General features: G+C 36.0%; 9 protein-coding genes across 9 annotated transcripts, besides 11 other annotated features; all 9 read right to left on the reverse strand.

The window, feature by feature from the left end:
* Positions 1 to 5,934: part of a mobile genetic element that runs on past the window's edge.
* TVAGG3_0094750 (uncharacterized protein) lies at positions 45 to 287 on the reverse strand (the record flags this gene model as incomplete). The annotated part of the gene is made up of 1 exon (XM_001293776.1): positions 45 to 287. The coding sequence occupies one exon, from the start codon at positions 285 to 287 to the stop codon at positions 45 to 47; it is 243 nt and encodes an 80-aa protein (XP_001293777.1).
* On the reverse strand, positions 2,613 to 3,089 carry TVAGG3_0094760 (uncharacterized protein; the record flags this gene model as incomplete). The annotated part of the gene is made up of 1 exon (XM_051222565.1): positions 2,613 to 3,089. The coding sequence occupies one exon, from the start codon at positions 3,087 to 3,089 to the stop codon at positions 2,613 to 2,615; it is 477 nt and encodes a 158-aa protein (XP_051107551.1).
* Positions 3,439 to 3,840, reverse strand: TVAGG3_0094770 (uncharacterized protein; the record flags this gene model as incomplete). The annotated part of the gene is made up of 1 exon (XM_051222566.1): positions 3,439 to 3,840. The coding sequence occupies one exon, from the start codon at positions 3,838 to 3,840 to the stop codon at positions 3,439 to 3,441; it is 402 nt and encodes a 133-aa protein (XP_051107552.1).
* Positions 5,935 to 6,932: 998 nt separating the features above from the next.
* TVAGG3_0094780 (serine threonine-protein phosphatase family) lies at positions 6,933 to 7,166 on the reverse strand (the record flags this gene model as incomplete). The annotated part of the gene is made up of 1 exon (XM_051222567.1): positions 6,933 to 7,166. A coding segment is annotated over one exon (234 nt), but the record flags the coding sequence as incomplete, so codon positions are not given.
* A 78-nt stretch (positions 7,167 to 7,244) lies between these two features.
* TVAGG3_0094790 (uncharacterized protein) lies at positions 7,245 to 7,546 on the reverse strand (the record flags this gene model as incomplete). Its single annotated transcript, XM_051222568.1, has 1 exon — positions 7,245 to 7,546. A coding segment is annotated over one exon (302 nt), but the record flags the coding sequence as incomplete, so codon positions are not given.
* Positions 7,547 to 8,779: 1,233 nt separating this feature from the next.
* Positions 8,780 to 9,514: a mobile genetic element.
* Positions 9,515 to 9,946: 432 nt separating this feature from the next.
* On the reverse strand, positions 9,947 to 11,203 carry TVAGG3_0094810 (uncharacterized protein; the record flags this gene model as incomplete). Its single annotated transcript, XM_001288423.2, has 1 exon — positions 9,947 to 11,167. One exon carries the CDS (start codon positions 11,165 to 11,167, stop codon positions 9,947 to 9,949), a length of 1,221 nt encoding a protein of 406 aa, XP_001288424.1.
* A 921-nt stretch (positions 11,204 to 12,124) lies between these two features.
* TVAGG3_0094820 (uncharacterized protein) lies at positions 12,125 to 13,900 on the reverse strand (the record flags this gene model as incomplete). The annotated part of the gene is made up of 1 exon (XM_001295468.1): positions 12,125 to 13,900. One exon carries the CDS (start codon positions 13,898 to 13,900, stop codon positions 12,125 to 12,127), a length of 1,776 nt encoding a protein of 591 aa, XP_001295469.1.
* Positions 13,901 to 14,420: 520 nt separating this feature from the next.
* Positions 14,421 to 14,458: a mobile genetic element.
* Positions 14,421 to 14,458: a terminal%2Cinverted (terminal inverted repeat of Banshee-A3 transposon ID:TVAGG3_0094830).
* A 555-nt stretch (positions 14,459 to 15,013) lies between these two features.
* Positions 15,014 to 15,050: a mobile genetic element.
* Positions 15,014 to 15,050: a terminal%2Cinverted (terminal inverted repeat of Banshee-A3 transposon ID:TVAGG3_0094840).
* An 82-nt stretch (positions 15,051 to 15,132) lies between these two features.
* Positions 15,133 to 15,339: a mobile genetic element.
* A 1,012-nt stretch (positions 15,340 to 16,351) lies between these two features.
* Positions 16,352 to 16,380: a mobile genetic element.
* Positions 16,352 to 16,380: a terminal%2Cinverted (terminal inverted repeat of ISTv1 transposon ID:TVAGG3_0094860).
* A 744-nt stretch (positions 16,381 to 17,124) lies between these two features.
* Positions 17,125 to 17,173: a mobile genetic element.
* Positions 17,125 to 17,173: a terminal%2Cinverted (terminal inverted repeat of ISTv2 transposon ID:TVAGG3_0094870).
* A 177-nt stretch (positions 17,174 to 17,350) lies between these two features.
* Positions 17,351 to 17,557, reverse strand: TVAGG3_0094880 (uncharacterized protein; the record flags this gene model as incomplete). Its single annotated transcript, XM_051222569.1, has 1 exon — positions 17,351 to 17,557. The coding sequence occupies one exon, from the start codon at positions 17,555 to 17,557 to the stop codon at positions 17,351 to 17,353; it is 207 nt and encodes a 68-aa protein (XP_051107555.1).
* A 1,154-nt stretch (positions 17,558 to 18,711) lies between these two features.
* Positions 18,712 to 19,845, reverse strand: TVAGG3_0094890 (attachment subunit-related family; the record flags this gene model as incomplete). The annotated part of the gene is made up of 1 exon (XM_001281156.2): positions 18,712 to 19,845. One exon carries the CDS (start codon positions 19,843 to 19,845, stop codon positions 18,712 to 18,714), a length of 1,134 nt encoding a protein of 377 aa, XP_001281157.2.
* Between the last annotated feature and the right edge of the window lie 202 nt (positions 19,846 to 20,047).

Consider the following 20,047-nt stretch of genomic DNA (forward strand, 5'->3'; position numbering starts at 1 on the left):
AGGGGGAAACCCCAAGTAAATTTAAGTTTTTATTTTTGGTATTCCTACCAATTTTGGAATGTGAAGACCACATCCCAACCTCTGTACGTGAGTCTTGGGTCCACGTCTAAGACCCTTCTGTAGCAATTCCAAGCCCGAGCAAATTCAATTGTCAACCACTCGTCTCCTCTGTAGTCTTCAATACATTCTTTGAAGAGACGGTCGAGTTCGGGCTTGGAATATCTCTTGCCTGGGTCCGAGACCAACATTTGGTTGAACTGGACGAAGCGCTCAGGGATGTACGCCATTAAAAAAATATCACTTTTTAAAAAATAAATTTTTTATTTCATGCAATGTTTAACTATTTCACCATCTTCTTTAACACCCCAGTACTTACGCTTGGAGAGGACATGAACTTCGGTGAAAATTTTGTCCAATTTGAATTGACCTATCTTCTCACCGACTAAACCCATTTCAATGAGTTTGTTGTATCCTTCTTCGTTCGTCATGAGTGCGTCAATGTTCTCGTAGTAAACCTTGACTTTCGATTTGACTTCGGAGAAGAATTTGTTGTACTCGTCAAGGACTGCTTTTGCGAACTGAGGGTAAGACCAATGTTCGACAATAGGTTTTAATGTGGTTACTAAGCCACTTTGACCTTGAGTGAATTCGTACTTCAAAACAAAAGGAGAAAACCTTTCAACAAAGTTGTCGACCTTCTCATAATGTTTACTCTTCATCTCTTGAGGTTTCTTAATGGAATATCCCCATGTCGAATTCATAAGCAATTTGAGTGTCATTGCAAGTTTGGGGTTTGAAGCTTTCCTAATATCATACAGTTGTTGTATGACTTTTCCAACTGTATAGTTCCTTCCCGGGAACTCACCATCTTCGTTTGGAATTCCAGTCGGAATATATTGGACAAACCTCATGTATGCAGCGTTAAGGTCGACATAGTATATCTTTTCATCTGAGTCGAACTTGTCGCAACCAATTGGTCCAGTTTGTGGAAATTCAAGTGAGTCTCTTATCTTCTGAGAAACTTCTCCTGTTATCTCATAAACATCGTCGAAGCAACCTGTTTCATATAAAACCTTCTGACCTAACTCAGATGCTCTCCAATACAATTTGACGTCAATTGGATGTCTCAATGGAAGTTTGTTTATAGCATCTTGAAGTTCTTGCAACCTCATTGGAAGTTCTTCTGGTTCAGGTTGGTATCCGAACATACCAACCCCTTGTGGAACTGTGTACTTCTTTTGTACTAGAACTTTGTCTGGAACAACTTTTGGTCTTGCTAACAATGAAAAGTTTGTTTCGTCTTTTGGTACAAAAGTTTCTGTCAGCTTGTCATCTGGAATTGGTTCCAACAAATCTTTCTCGAAAAGAATGTTTACAGCTCTGACAATGTTGCACTTACTTTTACCAAAGAATGGGTTTGTAAGACTTTCGTTCAACATGAAGTGGTTGTGGACAATTACAATCTTCAACCATGGTAAGTCTTTGTCAACAACATAGTCGTCATGTGAAGAACCTTTAGCTGTAGGTATGTTGACTCGGATATTGACATTTGCCAACGGTGCAATTTTTGCCAATTGACCTCTGAGAATGTACCTTGTCTTCACACATGACTCAAGATACTTCATCTTCTCATCTGTAACAAGACCAGAGTTCCTGAGACATGTAAGAATACAAGGTTCATTGACAATTGTTTCAATTGAATTGTAAATTTCATACCTTGTCAAGTCAATGTCAGACTTATTTATGAACGGGAAGTATCCAGCATGTTGTCTGACTGCTTGAGGGTTAGGTTGGTACCATTCGAACTTGACACTTGCAATTCCTTCAATTGCATTCAAAATGTCTGAGTCGGAGTCAACCATTTGTTCTCTCTTTGTAGTCTTGAAAGCGTCAAGAAGTTTTGCGGCTGTTTTTCATTGCCATGTGCATAGTAAATGTGACCATCCAAATCTGTTATGGTCAATCTGAGATTGTGTCCTTTCTTATTTCCGTCTTGAATTGCAGCAAGTACTCCCATGAAGCCTTCTTTGTTCTTTCCTTCGTCAAAGTTTACTGTAAAGGTTCGACCAGATGTAATTTGACTTCTAACTTCACGATACTTTTCATATACATATCTTGTTCTTTCCATGGGAGCATGTGCGTCTTCACCTTTTCCTTTTTTCCTTCTCAAAGGATGCAATTGTTCGTCATGTTTCCAGTAGAATCTGGCAAAGCCGTCGTGTCCTTCAACTTGAGGTTCACTAACATCGAAAGGCATGTCCATAAGACGTTCTTCTTCTAACCTCTCTAGTCTGTTTGGATAATTGGCACGTGCTGTTTCCAAATCCATTTCGTAGCGAAGACCAGACAATTTGTCATAGACTTTTATGGGTCTTCCCTTTCTATATTTAAAATTCTTCGAAACTCTCCAACCATATCTTTGCAACTCTGCTTTTATTCTAGCAGACTTTCTATCCATTCTATATGGGGGCATTTTTATAAAAATAAAAAAATATTTTTTTTCTTTACTTTACATAACCGCCTGCTGCCATAAGTCTTTGACGCCAACCCATACCAGCTAATGAAGGTTGACTTGGTTTAGTTTGGAAACTAAACTTTGGTTTTGGTTTATCTTAAGTTTTTGGTTTTTCTTCTTCTATCGGTTTTTCGTCACTTTTCGGTTCCTCTGACTTTACTTCACTTGCAGGAACAGTTGTGTCGTCAACATCTTCATAAATATCATATGCCATTTGTTTTTGTTTTCCTTTCAACTTTTTGTGTTTGTTGTAAAGTTTAGAATATTTCGACTCTAAGTCAATGAGATGTTCTATAATGAACTGTTGGTCAGTGAAGTAAACTTTTCCATCTGTTGTCTCGAAAGCTCCTTCAGACTTCAATATTTTATTTGTGAGAGTCTGTTTCTTTTTTGAGATACTAGCCGTTCCATTTTTATGAAAAGTGACTTTATAGTTAGGGTTTGTATTTCCAGACCTGGCACTTTCTATTATTGAATTTTTCTCTTCATCTGTAAGTTCTTTGACAGGTTTTGACAATGGTTCTGAACTTTTTGTTTGTGGTGTCAAATCTACCGTTTCAACTTCTTCGGTCATTTCATCTCAGTAAAAAATTTTAGTTTGGTTTGTTTTCAACTGGTTGTTTAGGTTTTTTAAGTCGGTCTAAAACTTCCTGAGGTATAGGAAGAACTTTACAAACACGTGGTGTAAAAGGTGGTCTTCCATGACTTATTCTGTTTAAAGCTGCATTGTTCATTTCATCTCAGTAAAAAATTAGTTTGGTTTGTTTTCAACTGGTTGTTTAGGTTTTTTAAGTCGGTCTAAAACTTCCTGAGGTATAGGAAGAACTTTACAAACACGTGGTGTAAATGCTGGAAGCCGACAAATTCATCTTGAACTCATTTGTCTCAATGCTGCATTGTTCATTTCATCTCAATAAAAAACTTTACATTCTCCACGTTTGAGGCGGTTGAGGTTGGTTATTGTTTACCCACTGTTGTGCATGGTTATATCCTCTGTTAAAGAATCTTTCACCTTGGTCCATATAGTGTCCTGCTTGGTTATAGTAGTCATTTGCTTTGTTATAATAGTTTCCTGCTTGTCTTCCTACATTGTCCATCCATCCTTGAACTTTTCCTCTTGTTTCAGGATTTGGAATAAGATTTGTTGCATCTCGTGCTACATCCCAACCTTTCTGTACAGTTTGTATAATAGGTTGTGCTTTCTCTTTAAGTATACCTAATGTACTCAAAATCTTCCTTCCAATTCCAAATGCACCTCTAGCTATTGTTCCCACTGCGGGTAAAAATCTGGATGCAACTCCTGCTAATGCGCCAAATAAACCCATTTCTTATAGGGTAAAAATGACGAATCCGAACAAGGACCCCTATGTTTCTAAAGCGACAAAGAAAGCACTCATGATAAAAATCTTTAGTTCAACACCAAATGCTTGGTTTATGGATATCTTGGAAAACATTCCGAGAGTTAGAACAGATGGACCTCCATACTGGTTAATATTTGTTGGTCAAAACACAAGATACTGTGAAGCCATACCATTATGGTCCAAAAATATTTTAGATGTGAAAACTGCTTTGACAATATTCGTTGACAAATACCATCCAACAAAACTGACATCTGACTGTGAAAGTTCTTTCAAATCAGATGATGTAAAAAACTATCTGCGTTCAAAAAATGTAAACCAATATTTCATTGTCGGACCAAAAACCTTCTGCTCTTGGTGTCATTGACAGTTGTTATAAAAATCTTAAGAGACTTAAACCAACCACAAGGTGGTGAGGTAGATGAAATGTCATATGACGACAAATATAGGCACTTCTCCATGGCAAAGATGAGACAAGTTTTTAAATATTTACAATAGCCGTAAACAAAAAAGGTTTGGGAAACCACTCCCCGAAGAAATGAAAAACAACCCCGATTAGAGAAAAGACTTTATATTTAACAATTTAGTCAAAAGAGACAAACAAGAAAGAATGCCAGCTTCAACATTAAGAAAGGCGACAAAGTAAAAATAGAAATACCTAAACGCGACCCATATGAAAATACTATTGACTATGACACCAATGGGAACCCGACAGGTACTCACATTCGTGTTCGTAAAAATAGAAGAAAGTATACAAGAGAATATTATGAAGTTTTAGGCAAACATGGCAAAATGTACACACTGCAAGCAGAAGATAAAACTACTATTGTCAGACCTCGTTTCAAACTTGTCAAAGTTCAAGGTGGTATACTTTCAAAAACAGTTCCTAACAAATATAAGACAACTCCTGACGAATATGCTAAAGAAGTTGAAAATGACGACTAAGCAATTCTATACCATGCGTAAACTGTCATGTAAGGTGCATGTAGTCTTTACTCTGTCCCGTTGTTTGCGTATATCCTGAAACGCGATGTGTATGGTTTCCTCCTCCCTCAGTGTTACTCCAGAAACAATTTATAGCAAACTTAACGTGTCTTTAACATCATATCCTTTACCTTTTGTCATTGCTGACCAATCCCAATATCTATGCTTATGCCAACCTGCTTGAGATGTACTTAAATCTATGTAGTGACTAGTGCAGGTAAATTTTCACCTGAAATCGTTTTACTTCCACCTGTTTCCTTTGAAGAGTTTGCACAATACAAAAACCTGTCGACTATTTGAGTCCAAGTTCCGAGACCAAGTACTACTTCTGGTCTGGTAGAGTTCATTGACGTGTAAATAGAACCTATAGGATATAGTGTTTGAAGTATTTCTGTCTTTAACGTTTGAAGCTCTGTTTTGTCAGCTTTCTTATCATATAAATCTTGAGCAGTGAATTTAACTTTGTTTTCATCCTCCATGACATAGACATTTCTACATTTAATGTCTTTCATCGTTGTTATGTCATCCTCCGATGTTAAACCTTGTGGAAAGTTAGGAGGTTTCCAATTTAATACATCCCCACCAGTTCCATCAGGTTCTTCAACCGTTCCTGCAATATTTTCTATACAACAGTTGCGAAGAAATCGTGTGTATGTCCAACGTCACTTTTCTTGTTTAAGGTTTCTTGTAAGTTTGTAATATTTGCAATGGTATGTGTATGAGTCTTTTTAGAATATTCTTTGTCAGCTCTTGTCACTTCACTTGACATTTTATTGTCAACATATGTTTTATCGCTTTGTCATCTAACATTTCTTGAAGTTCATCTACGTCATAGATGTTATGTGTATGATTTTTTGTGGGTATGTTCTATCTGTCCATGCGAGAATAATAGTCTCTTGTTGCATCTACATACTCTTTGTCAGCTTTGTTGTCAATATCTGCTTTCAAAAGAAGTTCATCTATAGGTTTCTCGTTTAAAGTTCTTTTTGTTGGATTTATACAAACAGTATGGTTCTTACTGTCTTGAAACAGAAACTCGTCTGTCAATGGGTTTAATGTCAGTTTTAAGTTTCCTTCTTTCAATGACTCAGATATCTTAGAATAGTTTGAAAGTTTGTTGTGTTCTTATTTAGAGCTTGCAAAATGAGTTGTCGGTTGTGTTGTATTTCTCTCATAGACGCTGTTTCTTTCGACATTTTTATTCTAGATAAAATATGCTTTCAATAGAAAAAGAAAATTCAAGAGTTGCTACAACTAAACCATTAGATGAACTTTTTACTAATGTCGGTCAAAAGTTTGAGACAGAGACCGTAAAGCATGAAGGCTATCGTTTTGACTACCCATTAAGATGGCTAAGAGGACCCATCTGTCACAAAAGCTATTGGCTTTCGTAGAATGAAGTTCATTTCAGAAGCCATACATGGTTTCCCATTTACGGTCGCTTTTGAAGTTCGATACTATAACAAAGAAAAACGTATGTATGAGAAATTTGAACAGGGAAAACTTTTACAAGTGAATTTGCTTGTAAACTTAGAAACAACTCTTCAAGCTTTTCAAGAAAAAATAAACGACATCTATCTCGAATATGCAAACCAGTATAACATTGACGAAGGAGAGTACCATCTCGATATTATTTATGACAGGAAAAATGCAACTGTTAAAATCAATAAAATAGAAGACCTTGGAGAAAACGTTTATATTTCTACAAAATATAACAACTTGGCATGGTATAGATTTATGAGGATGTTAAATCAGCCTGCAGCATATCCAGTACACCCAGACTTTTATGAAGTCGAAAACCCTAATGGAACATATGAAAATATTTTCGACCCAGATGCTATTATCGTTCATGCTTCATTTTCTGGTGCACAAAACTCTTTTTTATGCTTGGCAAATGACTTTTACGAAAAACCTACAAAGCTATATGAACCGCCGAGTGGAAGTATTTCAGACTTTCAAGTATGGTTTACAACAGATGGAAGAAAGAGAATAATTCCATTATACCATGCGTTTTACTTAGAACTTAGTTTCATATACAACTACTATCGAACGGTAAAAATATAATTTTAATACGGTTGAGGTGTTGGATTTGGTTGCCAACTAGACTGTGGTGCAGGTTCAGGCTGTTGTATAACAGGAGCTTGTTCTTCTGGTTCAGGGTCTTTAGGTATAATACCAACAAACTGACCTACTCTTTTACCAATATTTTTGACTCCGTTCCAAATTCCTCTTCCTACGGTTTTTATTCCATTCCATATACCTCTTCCAACATTTCGAAAGAAGTTTCCAATACTACTGAAGAAACCCATTTTACTATATGTAAAAATCTAATGTCCGCCTAGTCTCTACGTTTCCTGTTGAGTTCCATAGCATTCTTTAACTGGAGCTCATACATTCTGTTTCTCCTCTGGTAGAAAACATATTCTGGGTCAACTCCTGTGTTCGCGTCATCTGCATAAAGTTGTTTATATCCCACTTCAGGGTTTGTATAAAACTCTTTCCATCTCATATTTGCATACCATGGTGGCAAACCTAACGCAGCGTCATTTGACATGGCAGTTTGCATTTGTACATCTGTTGGCACTTGACCATAGTTTGCCATTGCAGTTTGTATTCTAACTTCATTTGGAATATTCTCTGGGTTTGGTTGTCCAGGTTGCTGTGCATTCGCTAAGTTCTGTGCGTCCATTTAATATTAGATAAAAATATCTCTTACGAGTACATATACTGAACATTTGCAGGCATTGGTTCATCTTCATATTCTCTGTACTTTTCTGCCACGTCAAATAAATAAATGACACAATGGAAAAAACCTAAAAACAAGTAGTCCTATTTCAAACCACATTTACTTACTAATAAAATTTCTTTATTGTGACACTTTCTCCAGTTTATAGGACCTCTCTCATATTCTATCTTGTCATATATAAACTCATAGTCATGTATGTCCTCTAACCATCTCATAACGGTTTCCAAACCACTTTTATCGGATGTAAAGTAAAAGCATGGATGGTTATGTAAAACGTCTAAAGTTTCTAAAGAGTCTCTCAAAGTCCAGTCTACTTGGTATTGAAAATCCCATGTGTTATAGAACGGCGGGTCACTATAAAGAAAACATTTTCCTTGTCTTTATATTTTTCATACAAATCTGTCCAATGACATCTCACAAACTCTATACCCTCAATATATTTTTCTATGTCCTCTTTGAAAACATTTGTATAGTTAAGATATAAAATTTTTGACATAAGTGTTTCAATGTCATGAACTCTTATAGCACCACTATATAATAGTCTAGCAGATATACTATCCCAGTCTATATATTCTGCTTTTTTCAAAACCTCTCTCACAATATTTTTCTTATCTAATGGTATACGTTCCATCTTACCTATAGGTATCTTTTCTTTTAACTCTTTCAATATATTGTTTGTGTCTGGTATATGTTTGAGACGGTCCATATAGTTGTCGAAGTCATTGCATATAATCTTTGAGTCTGGGAATATTGTATGACACAAATGGGATATATAGAAACTTCCACCGAACAAATCTACAAATATTAGACCATTCGGTAGTTTCTTAAGTTCTCTCAATATAATATCTTTACATCTACTCTTATTTCCAAAGAACGGTGACGGTGGTTTTGTAAAATTCATTTATATATAATAATAAAAATGTTTTTACCTGAAAAGTGACAGAAAAGTGACAAAACATGAAAACATATATAATTTGTGAAAAGCGACACATTATATAATGTTTTCGACCCAGAAGAAGGCTTCTTCCCAGAAGCAATGGAGGAAGAAGAAGAGTCCTCCGAATTCACACCAGAAGACTAACAATTATCCGAATAAAAACTTCATTTATACTAAACATCTTCGGGGCTAGAGGGCACGAAGTGCCTGGAAGCCCCACTACCTTTTTTTTTTTTTTTCCTCTTACCCTTCCATTCCCTCTCTGACAGCGGGAAACTTTGTCTGAATGTTAAACTATTCAGACAAAGTTTCCCACTGTTTGCGAAGGAATTGTTGGCTATGATGTACTGATTCATGATCAGTACATCATAGCCAACAATTCCTTATACAAAGTTCAAAAACTTGGGTGCAATCAGAACTGATTGCACCAAGTTTTTGAACTTTCTCGAGGGAATGAAAGGGTAAGAGGTATACATTATGAATATATACCTCTTACCCTTCCATTCCCTCTCTGACAGCGGGAAACTTTGTCTGAATGTTAAACTATTCGGACAAAGTTTCCCGCTGTTTGCGAAGGAATTGTTGGCTATGATGTACTGATTCATGATCAGTACATCATAGCCAACAATTCCTTATACAAAGTTCAAAAACTTGGGTGCAATCAGAACTGATTGCACCCAAGTTTTTGAACTTTCTCGAGGGAATGAAAGGGTAAGAGGTATACATTATATATATACCTCTTACCCTTCCATTCCCTCTCTGACAGCGGGAAACTTTGTCTGAATGTTAAACTATTCAGACAAAGTTTCCCACTGTTTGCGAAGGAATTGTTGGCTATGATGTACTGATTCATGATCAGTACATCATAGCCAACAATTCCTTATACAAAGTTCAAAAACTTGGGTGCAATCAGAACTGATTGCACCCAAGTTTTTGAACTTTCTCGAGGGAATGAAAGGTAAGAGATATCCATTTCCTTTCACCTTCGTTCTCAATAATTAACTTTTAAATTTTTTAAAGCAAAAAAAGTCTGATTTTTTTTGACAAGTAAATATATAGGGAATTTATCCGACCAAATAAGTGTCACTTTATCGGTTCACCTCACTTTCCGTAACTCGTCTTACAACACTACTCATTGCGTCGAACACAAGAGGAAACACACAGGGGATGTTCTGGAAGAAGAAGGCACAACACTACATAATGAACACCCCTTACGAGGTCACTAAGAATATGACAAAGGAGGCGAGGGAGAAAACTGAGAGGAGGTTCAAGCAGGAGCTCCTACAGTCGAACCTCCTACTCGTCGACATGCTCGTGGGACATACGAGATGATGTGCAGAGCACTCACGAATGCAGAGCCAGAGGTGAAGGGCGTCAAAATGAAGTACACACTTGTGTTCGACGAGCTACAGGAGGCACTCACTGTCACGTCCCCACGCTTCTCTGCTTCGTTCCGTTGCCTCTCCATGTGTGCCGACCTCTTCAAGAAGGAGAGGGATGGCGGCGAGGACGTGCTCTTCCTCATGATGACAGGCAACTCTGGCATTCTCAACCAGAAGTCGCCACACGTGTCTGCTTTCGTGGAAGATGCAACAATACTGGAACACGAGAGCATGCCAAAGATGGTCAACGACTGCAGGCTCAGAGTGCTGGCAGACAAGAATGGCTGGGCAAACAAAGATACCAACCCACTCAATGTCTTCATCAGAGACATTAATGGAAGCACACAGTACAAGTTCGTCCTCCAGTCGTACGAATACGACTTCGACAGAAGCGTGTGGACGTACACGGCGTTGGAGAACGGACAGGACAACCAGCCAAAGTGCGAGTGGTTCAATCTCAACTTCCCACAGCTCCTGAAGAAGCATCAGTGGCTGTACTCGCTGGCAAAGTGCGTGATAGAAGGGAGGAAGCTGAGGGCCGCACTCTGCATCGTGAACAACAAGGACGACGCAGTCATCGTCGACAGGTGTGTTGTCATGATGGTCAAGCTCACGATGGTCTTCTTCGGCCTGAGGCCACCAACGTCGTGGTGTGAGGACACGATCTCGATACAGAATGGCAGTGACAAGAAGCTGTACAACGTCACGAGGAACAGCTATGAGGCCATGTCTGCTGAGAAGGCTTCTATCATGACAGACAACAATCTCAAGTGGCTCATCCCCATGTACATCAAGTACAGCTGACTCATCACAAGCGCTGTGCTCAAGGAGATTAAGCCAAGGAGTGGCAGTGACTTTGCCGGGTTGTCTGTGTACGATGCGAGCACAGGCACGGACAGCAAGCCACAGAAGCCGACAGAAGCGCATATCACATTCCCAGAGCGAGCCGCGTCTGGCGTGGTGGATGGGGAAGTCGTCCGCTCGAACAGGATCACGAGGATATACTCCATGGACGAGGTGAGAATGCAGGCAGCGAGGATAGGTGTGAGGCACGCCAACGCAGACGGAGATAGAGAGGACGAGGTGGAGGCAGAACTCATCCTCATGAAGCAGTCTTTCCCCCTCACAGTTGCAACACAGAAGGTGGCAGTAGTGTAATGCATGAAAATAGTGTGACTTCATTTTTGACAGTTTACAAATGTAAAAGTGTTGCATCCTTAAAAACTTGGAAATATATACATTCATGAATTATCTTGTATATTAATTGAAAATCCATAAAACCCTAACAATATTTTTTCTTAAAAAAAACTATAAAAATATAAATAAAATTAATCGTTAAATAAAAATATTTGATATTAGAATTTTATTGGAAAAATAAAAAACTTAATATTTTAAAGAAATACTTAAATACTTGAATGTTTTAACTTTTACATTATCATATAGACTCTCAAATTATTAGCCATTTTGGCTGAGAACTATGGTCTGCGAGGTACATAGATAGAATCAGTACCTCGCATACTATAGTTCTCTATATGGCGCCGAAAATTTTTGGTGAAATGTCGTCGCATTTCACCAAAAATTTTTCGGCGCCATAGGAAGAATTGGAGGGTGTGAGATACTATTACATGCTATAGTACTCACACCCTCCAACTCCCAATCAAAATCGCATAAAATTTGCTACTTATCTTCAGATTACCTCCCATTATAAAATATATCATTGCTATCTCATCGTCCTATACTTCCACCCTATTGTATTTAAAAATATAAAAATTTTTGATAATATATTTTATATCTTGAATTTTCAAGCAATATATTCACAGATAATATAATGGGAAATCTATTTCAACCTAGCCTTAAAGTACCAAACTCCTGCTTGCATTCTCACTCACAAATATTAAACATCCATCTCCAAAAAATTAAATTCTTCACAATTTTTTTTAAAATTGAGAACATAAAAAACGTATGCATTCAATAATTTAAGATACTAACAAATATTACAAACTTCAAAATATCAGATATTAACGTTTTTCAATTAAAAAAATATCATTTTGCTTTTCAATTCGAACATAAATCTTAAATATTTTTAATTAATATCTGATTTACAGCATTATTATCCATTTATAAATCTGACAAATAAATGACAAAACCATCAGAAATAGTGTCACTTTCTGTCAAAAGTGAAGTCACGCTATTTTTCATGCATTACATCTGGACGTAGGGGCCGTCGAGCTTCTTGTTCTGCTCCACAACGACGTATGTGTTTTCAGCCGCGCCGAGTGTTCCACCCCTGATACCCTTGCCTGTGCTTCCTCCTACACCGACAAATGTGAAGTTCTTCATGCTGTTCTCCTCACCCTCTGCGAAAGCTTGTACTGCTGCCTTTCCTATACTGGCGAGCTTGCTCTTGCCCCACGAGATGATCGACTGGAATAGTCCGTCCTCCTGTGCCTGGTCCCTCATCAACTGTGTGTACTTGCCCTTTATCTCGTCGAACTTCTCCACCTCTGGTGGGATGGTGACTGGCATTGAGTTCTTGATGCAGCATGAGAGGGGGCCATCTACGGCTTTCATAGTTCTTGCTGTCTGATTGTATGTACCTTCTGCTACCATGTCACCGGTGTCGAAACCTGCGACCTGTGTGCAGTCTGTATCCTTTGCGCCCTTTTCTGGGACCGCCTGTCCGACGAGTGCGATCACCCTGTTGAAGGAGAATGTCTGCATGGCGTTGGTGTCTTTCGCCGAAGGGAATGACACCGAATCCCAGTAACGGTAGAAAGGAACAACCATCGTGAAGACGTCACTGCTACTGGCTGCTACTAAGCATTTCGTACTATCTGGATAATAAACAACAGATATATCGTTACGTGGAACGTACGAGGAACAAGAGCAGTATATGCCTGGCTCGACTGTGGTAGTATCACGTACAAATACATCTGCGAGGATGTTGTTGCCGTCTGGGACGCTGAATATGCCGTATTCATCGTTGGAAGTGACTCTGGCTCCTATGGAGTCTGTAGCGTCGAAGTACGTGCCGTTTATCATAGTGTTTGTCTCGAAGAGGCTGATGAGATCATTCTTGGCTGCTACTGTTGTGACGGAGAAGTCGTCTGTCTTGTTGTCGACTGAGCCGAATGCAACACTGCTACGGATGACGTTTGACGCCTGCTCCCTGATGAGACCGTCCTTGATGCCAGAAAGCATATTCTTCATGTACTGGCCCCTGAACGATGGGTACCTGTTGGTGGCGTCCTTCTCTGTGTACAGGCTGAACATGTTGTCTCCACAGCGCAGCATGCCCTTCCTGGAGGCACCGCTCTTCATGACCTCGAGGCGTCCCCGCATGCGTTCGACACTACCAGCTGTTGTACGGCTGAGGTTCAGCTGACTGACGTACTTCTTCTCACCAACATCACCACTGACGATCGCACAGTCGCTCGCTATCCAGTCGTTCATGAGTGTCTTGGCCTTGTTTGTGCACGGTCCGCTGTAGACGAAGTCCCATGTGATGGTGAATATACCTAGCTGTGCGTTGTCACGTGTGAATGTCGTTGGTGGCTGGTAGACGTAGAGGGAGATGATTGGGCCGTCGAACAGCTGGTTCCACTGCTTGGAGGATCCACCACTGGGGACGTAGTCCTGTGTGGCACGGATGTTTGTGAGGACGGATGGGTTGCAGTCGATGGTGAATGTGTGTGACTGCTGCTCTGTGCTGCTGAAGTTGTAGTAGGGCTCTGATATCGTGGCGTTCAGTGAGCTGCTCAGCATCTCGTGCATGCCCTTTGAGAAGACAGTGCAAGAGATGCCACAAGCACAAGAGCAGAAGGGTGTGTTATTCCACTGTGACATGTGAGTTACGTATGCTGTATGTGTTGTAACTGTTGCTCTCGTACAGTGCGCTCGAGAGAAGTGGGTCGAAGTTGCGTGTGGTGATGGGCAAGCAGTACTCGTTGATTGGCATTGTGTCAGTGCCAAAAGCATATGGTGTGACGTCAGAGTACACATGGCATGGCTTCCACGAGGACGAGACTTTGCTGCCGTTCACTGTCATTGGTATGTTGATCGACTGCCACTGCTCTGGGCTAGAGGCGTAGTAGATGGGGATCTTCACGGCAACAGGAACAACACAAGACGTGTTGTGTCATAAGACGAAATGATGGAAGTGAGGTGAAGTCAAAAAGTGACATATATTTGGCCGGCTAAATTCCCCTTTAGTTTACATGTCAAAATTACAATAAATTAGTTATTTTGCTTAGCAATTAGCTATGTATTAAAACTAAAATTATTACTATTCAATTCTTTACATTCAAATATTAAACAATTCAAATTTAATAACAAAGATATTACAATAAATAAAAAATGATTAAAAATGTCCCTGAAAATTTTCTGAAAGCTATTGTTTCGTACCGAAATGGCTAACAAAAAAGTGACAGACAACCTTAAATAGCGCGGCAATTTTAATTAAAAAAATAAACATTAATTTTTGTGATTGATATTATGCTGTTGTAAACAGAAATTCATCAAAAGTGACACCTCAGAAAAGCTAAAATATTGAATTTTTGGAACTTTTGATAGAGCACGTTTTTAAATATTAATTAAAGTAAATGTATATTTTGTAAAGATTCTTTTTAATAAAAAATAAAATTTTGAAGAAGAACACAAAATCTTCTGAAAAATAATATCACATAAACTCATATTATTTTCTAATATATAACTATTTTATATAAAAATCAAATTCAATGATCTTAAAAGCGAAGGATAAACCTCAAAATTTACGAATATAATGAGTGGGAATATAATGCTTATCTATCATAAAACCATATGAAATATTCTCACTCATTATATTCGTAAATTTTGAGGTTTATCCTTCGCTTTTAAGATCATTGAATTTGATTTTTATATAAAATAGTTATATATTAGAAAATAATATGAGTTTATGTGATATTATTTTTCAGAAGATTTCATTCTATATGCCTATGAAAAGTACTCTCAAAACTAACTTTTCCCTAATTATAATTAAATCTAGAATATTGTATTATGCTTAGTATTATTTCATTTTTCTCATTCAATTTAGAATTTACAAATGTCAAAAAATTGAGAGCTGTCACTTTTGATGAATTTCTGTTTATTACAATGCATTTTATTTATATTATATAAGATTTAAATTTAGGGGAAAAATTGAAAAAAAAATAAGATTGGAAGTCTTTAGGTAAGAAGGAAAGGGCAAGAGATATATAGTGTACCTATATACCTCTTGCCCTTTCATTCTAAGTAGAAATGGGAGAAACTTTGTCCGCATCATAAGTTATGCGGACAAAATTTCTCCGATTTCTAATGGGAATTGCAGGCTATGAGGCACTGATATATAATCAGTACCTCATAGCCTACAATTCCCCTTATTAGACTTCCAAACTTTGAGTTAATGTCTTGACATTAACTCAAAGTTTGGAAAACTTCTCGTAAGAATCAATCGTCAAAAACCTCGATTGCAGTTATATTCATTGTGTTAAATTTGATTTATTTTGAAATTTTTATAAATTAAATTTTATATAACATAAAGCGTTATGAATTAGTATTTCCATATGAATTTTATCTCGAAAATAGTAATTCTGTACAGTTATATTTCGGTTAATTTTGGAAATTTCTAGGAATACTTTAAGATAATATGATTATATATAACTCTGCCTTCATGATTTATTTTAGCTTTCGCGCAAATATCAGTTAACTTAACTCCATTATTTGATTTTGTGATGGCTTCACAAAGCCAATCAATATCAATCTCTTCTGGAGAATGTCTTCTCATCTAGAATATTTTCAATACTTTACATACAAACATTTTTATTTCTAAAAAACTTTTTAATTTTTTCTAGGATATATGAATGAAAATAGTTAGAACAAGATTTTGAAGCTCAAAACATTAAAAATTATTAAAGATTTGTATAATATGATTAAAAATGGGAAATAATATGAGGCAATATAAAGGAATATGAATATTAAATAAATATATCTAAATAGAAAGAATCAGAAAAATCAAATTATTGGCACCAAAAATGTCACTTTTTTAGTGAGCCATTTCGGTATGAGATAATTTTCTGAAAGCTATCTTGTGTTTAGGTCTCAATTTTTTTTACAAATAGAAAAAGATTGGATTTAACTTTCAAACATTATATATAGTTTTGTATATGGAAGCCTTTAAATACAAGTTAATGATATGGAGTTGTATTGCGAGGAAGAGGGAATCAAAGAAATTGACGAAGTTCCAGAATTTTATTCAACAATTCTTAATCAATTAACAAAAACTATACCGAAACTTATCTTACCATCCAAATCAAATCACATTACATACGGAATAAACATTTAATCTTTTACCATTAAAATTATATTTATACGTTATTTAATTTTTTTACGTCTAAGTTGAATAGGATAATAGCCGAAGATATAAAGTAACTATAGTTTACAAGCTAAGGAACAAATCAGCATTGAAACTAAAAAATGCTGAAATATTATAATAAATTGAAGAAATACTGTGATAGAATACCTAGTTATACTAGATACTATTATAATATGAATTCATTTGTATTGAATATCGATAATAAAAATCGATGAAATATTAAAATGAGAATAAATTAATAATGAGATTATAAATTAGAATTATTTCTCTTTTATTTAAAATAAAAACTTAGTTCTATTTAAATTCGATAAAGAAGTACGAAAAAGTTGTATTATACGTATGATGTTGCCCGATGTTTGGTAACACTATTGTAGAATATAAGCATATATGATAGAAAAGCAATATGCTTAATATCGAGTAATTCTAATTTTTTACGAAATTATTCAAATACGTTATTTTTTAGTTTCAATGCTGATTTGTTCCTTAGCTTGTAAACTATAGTTACCTTCTATCTTCGGCTATTATCCTATTCAACTTAGACGTAAAAAAATTAAATAACGTATAAATATAATTTTAATGGTAAAAGATTAAATGTTTATTCCGTATGTAATGTGATTTGATTTGGATGGTAAGATAAGTTTCGGTATAGTTTTTGTTAATTGATTAAGAATTGTTGAATAAAATTCTGGAACTTCGTCAATTTCTTTGATTCCTTCTTGAAGCGTTGAATTTTTATTGACTCTCTTTTTATAACTTTTGAAAGAAACCGTAAAAATTGTGAAACATGCTTTTTAATAAAAAACAATTTTGATGAAAACCATAAATTAATTTAAAATTGAAATAAATTTTTGAAATCTATGATATTGAATAAAAAAATTTATAGTGTAGATATTGATATAGATATAGATATTAATTTTAATATGATATTTGATAAAATTTTTTTATCAAAACATACTGATAATAGGTTGACATGTAATATGATATTTTGCCTTGTAAATATATTTGGTCGGTAAAATAACCTAATTACTCTTATTTTGAGTTCACTTCCACCATTTCGTCTTATGATACAACCTGACCTTGCCACAGATGGCGCGCAGTATACTCGTGTAGGAAAGCTCTTTCTCTGTAACTTCCCCTCTCTCACAGAGCTCGAGGATGTCCTCTAACACTGAATGCTCTGGCTGTGGCCTCGAGTGTTGCAGAAGCTCGTCGACAATCGATCTCCTCACATCCTCTGTGTTGTGCATGAAAAATAGCGTGACTTCACTTTTGACAGAAAGTGACACTATTTCTGATGGTTTTGTCATTTATTTGTCAGATTTATAAATGGATAATAATGCTGTAAATCAGATATTAATTAAAAATATTTAAGATTTATGTTCGAATTGAAAAGCAAAATGATATTTTTTTAATTGAAAAACGTTAATATCTGATATTTTGAAGTTTGTAATATTTGTTAGTATCTTAAATTATTGAATGCATACGTTTTTTATGTTCTCAATTTTAAAAAAAATTGTGAAGAATTTAATTTTTTGGAGATGGATGTTTAATATTTGTGAGTGAGAATGCAAGCAGGAGTTTGGTACTTTAAGGCTAGGTTGAAATAGATTTCCCATTATATTATCTGTGAATATATTGCTTGAAAATTCAAGATATAAAAATATATTATCAAAAATTTTTATATTTTTAAATACAATAGGGTGGAAGTATAGGACGATGAGATAGCAATGATATATTTTATAATGGGAGGTAATCTGAAGATAAGTAGCAAATTTTATGCGATTTTGATTGGGAGTTGGAGGGTGTGAGTACTATAGCATGTAATAGTATCTCACACCCTCCAATTCTTCCTATGGCGCCGAAAAATTTTTGGTGAAATGCGACGACATTTCACCAAAAATTTTTCGGCGCCATATAGAGAACTATAGTCTGCGAGGTACTGATTCTATCTATGTACCTCGCAGACTATAGTTCTCAGCCAAAATGTCAAAAATTTCGGAAATTCGAAATAATTTTTTTGAGAAAAAATTAACCGTTTAACATTGCCAAAAATCTAAAAAACTCACAATTTTTTTTAAATTGATAACCCTCAAACTGTTTCCAATCAATAATTTGAGAGTCTATATGATAATGTAAAAGTTAAAACATTCAAGTATTTAAGTATTTCTTTAAAATATTAAGTTTTTTATTTTTCCAATAAAATTCTAATATCAAATATTTTTATTTAACGATTAATATTATTTATATTTTTATAGTTTTTTTTAAGAAAAATATTGTTAGGGTTTTATGGATTTTCAATTAATATACAAGATAAAAAAAAAGGTAGTGGGGCTTCCAGGCGCGTTGCGCCCTCTAGCCCTGAAGATGTTTAGTATAAATGAAGTTTTTATTCGGAAAATTGTTAGTCTTCTGGTGTGAATTCGGAGGACTCTTCTTCTTCCTCCATTGCTTCTTCTGAAATTTCTTCTTCTTCCTCCATTGCTTCTTCTGAAATTTCTTCTTCATCATCATTTGTTATAGGGTCTCCAACATATCCAGCAATGAAGATACGGATGCGTTGGTTGAATGGTGTATGGAGAGAGAACTTGGAGTTTCCAACAAATTGGAATTCGCAGTCCAATTTGAGCTGTGCTGAGGAGGAGGTAAACTCGGCTATTTTAAGCGGCTCAAGTCCTTGACGAACATTATATAGAGAAACACTTTGACCGAATGTAACCCTTTCAGGCTCAACCATAGCAATAGTTGAAATTACGTGAAGAAAGTCTTCATAGAATTGTTTTGGTTGTATTGTGAATGTCTTAGCAAGCTTTCCTTGAGGAACATCTACATAGAACTTGAAATGTTGTTCCTTTCCGTGTTCTTGAAGTTCTTCAATCCAATTATATGTAAGTGGATAAGGATGAAACAGTTTCAGACGTGCGTATAGACTTCTTTGCTGTCTGGGACCGAATGTTTGAATAAACTCGTCACAGAACTGTAAACCAATGATATTTGCTGTATAAGGAAGCAATTTGAAGAAGAATTCTGAAAGGTTTGTTGGATTTTGAACATTATCTTCAAATTTTTTGACGGCTTCAATAATATCATTGTAGAAATCTGAATAGTTATTTGTGTCTTGAATGCTTAAGTTTTGTGGGTAATTCTTCATGAATTGTTCGAGTCTCTTGACTGCGTCCTTACGAATATCGCTTTCTTTTATTTCTGGTTCTACCAAATATTCTTCTTCTTCTTCATGAGTAAGTACAATTGGAATTGTACCAGAATTGGAAGTTTGTCTTTGTGTTTGCTGTGTAGTTTGAGAGGTTGAGACATGTGTGTGTTGTTCTGGTGCGTTTGAAGGTTGGTTTGAAGTAGAATTGGGTGGAATTTGGTTTGAATTCGAATTTGAGTCTGATTGACCCTGAATTGTATGAGGAAGTTGCTTTGGTATTATAGGAGGTTGTAAGGGTTTTGAGAATGGTGAGACATAAGTTGTAGGAACTTTAACTGCAGAGGTAGTCGACGAATTGTTTGCGACACTTTTTCTTCCTTCCATTATGAAAAATGAACTGTTTTTTTCGGACTACTCATAGAAAAGTTTAAAATAAACCGTTTTCGTCAACGGAGACCCCTCTATTTTTTTATTTTATTTAATAGTTACCGTTGGCAAACCGTTCCATCTCAAATATTGAATGAACTATAAACGTTTTTTGTTTTCTATATATACTTTTTTGTCCAACGGTAAAACTTTTTACACA

Source organism: Trichomonas vaginalis, chromosome IV (genome assembly GCF_026262505.1).
Source record: "Trichomonas vaginalis G3 chromosome IV, whole genome shotgun sequence".
NCBI lineage: Eukaryota > Parabasalia > Trichomonadida > Trichomonadidae > Trichomonas > Trichomonas vaginalis.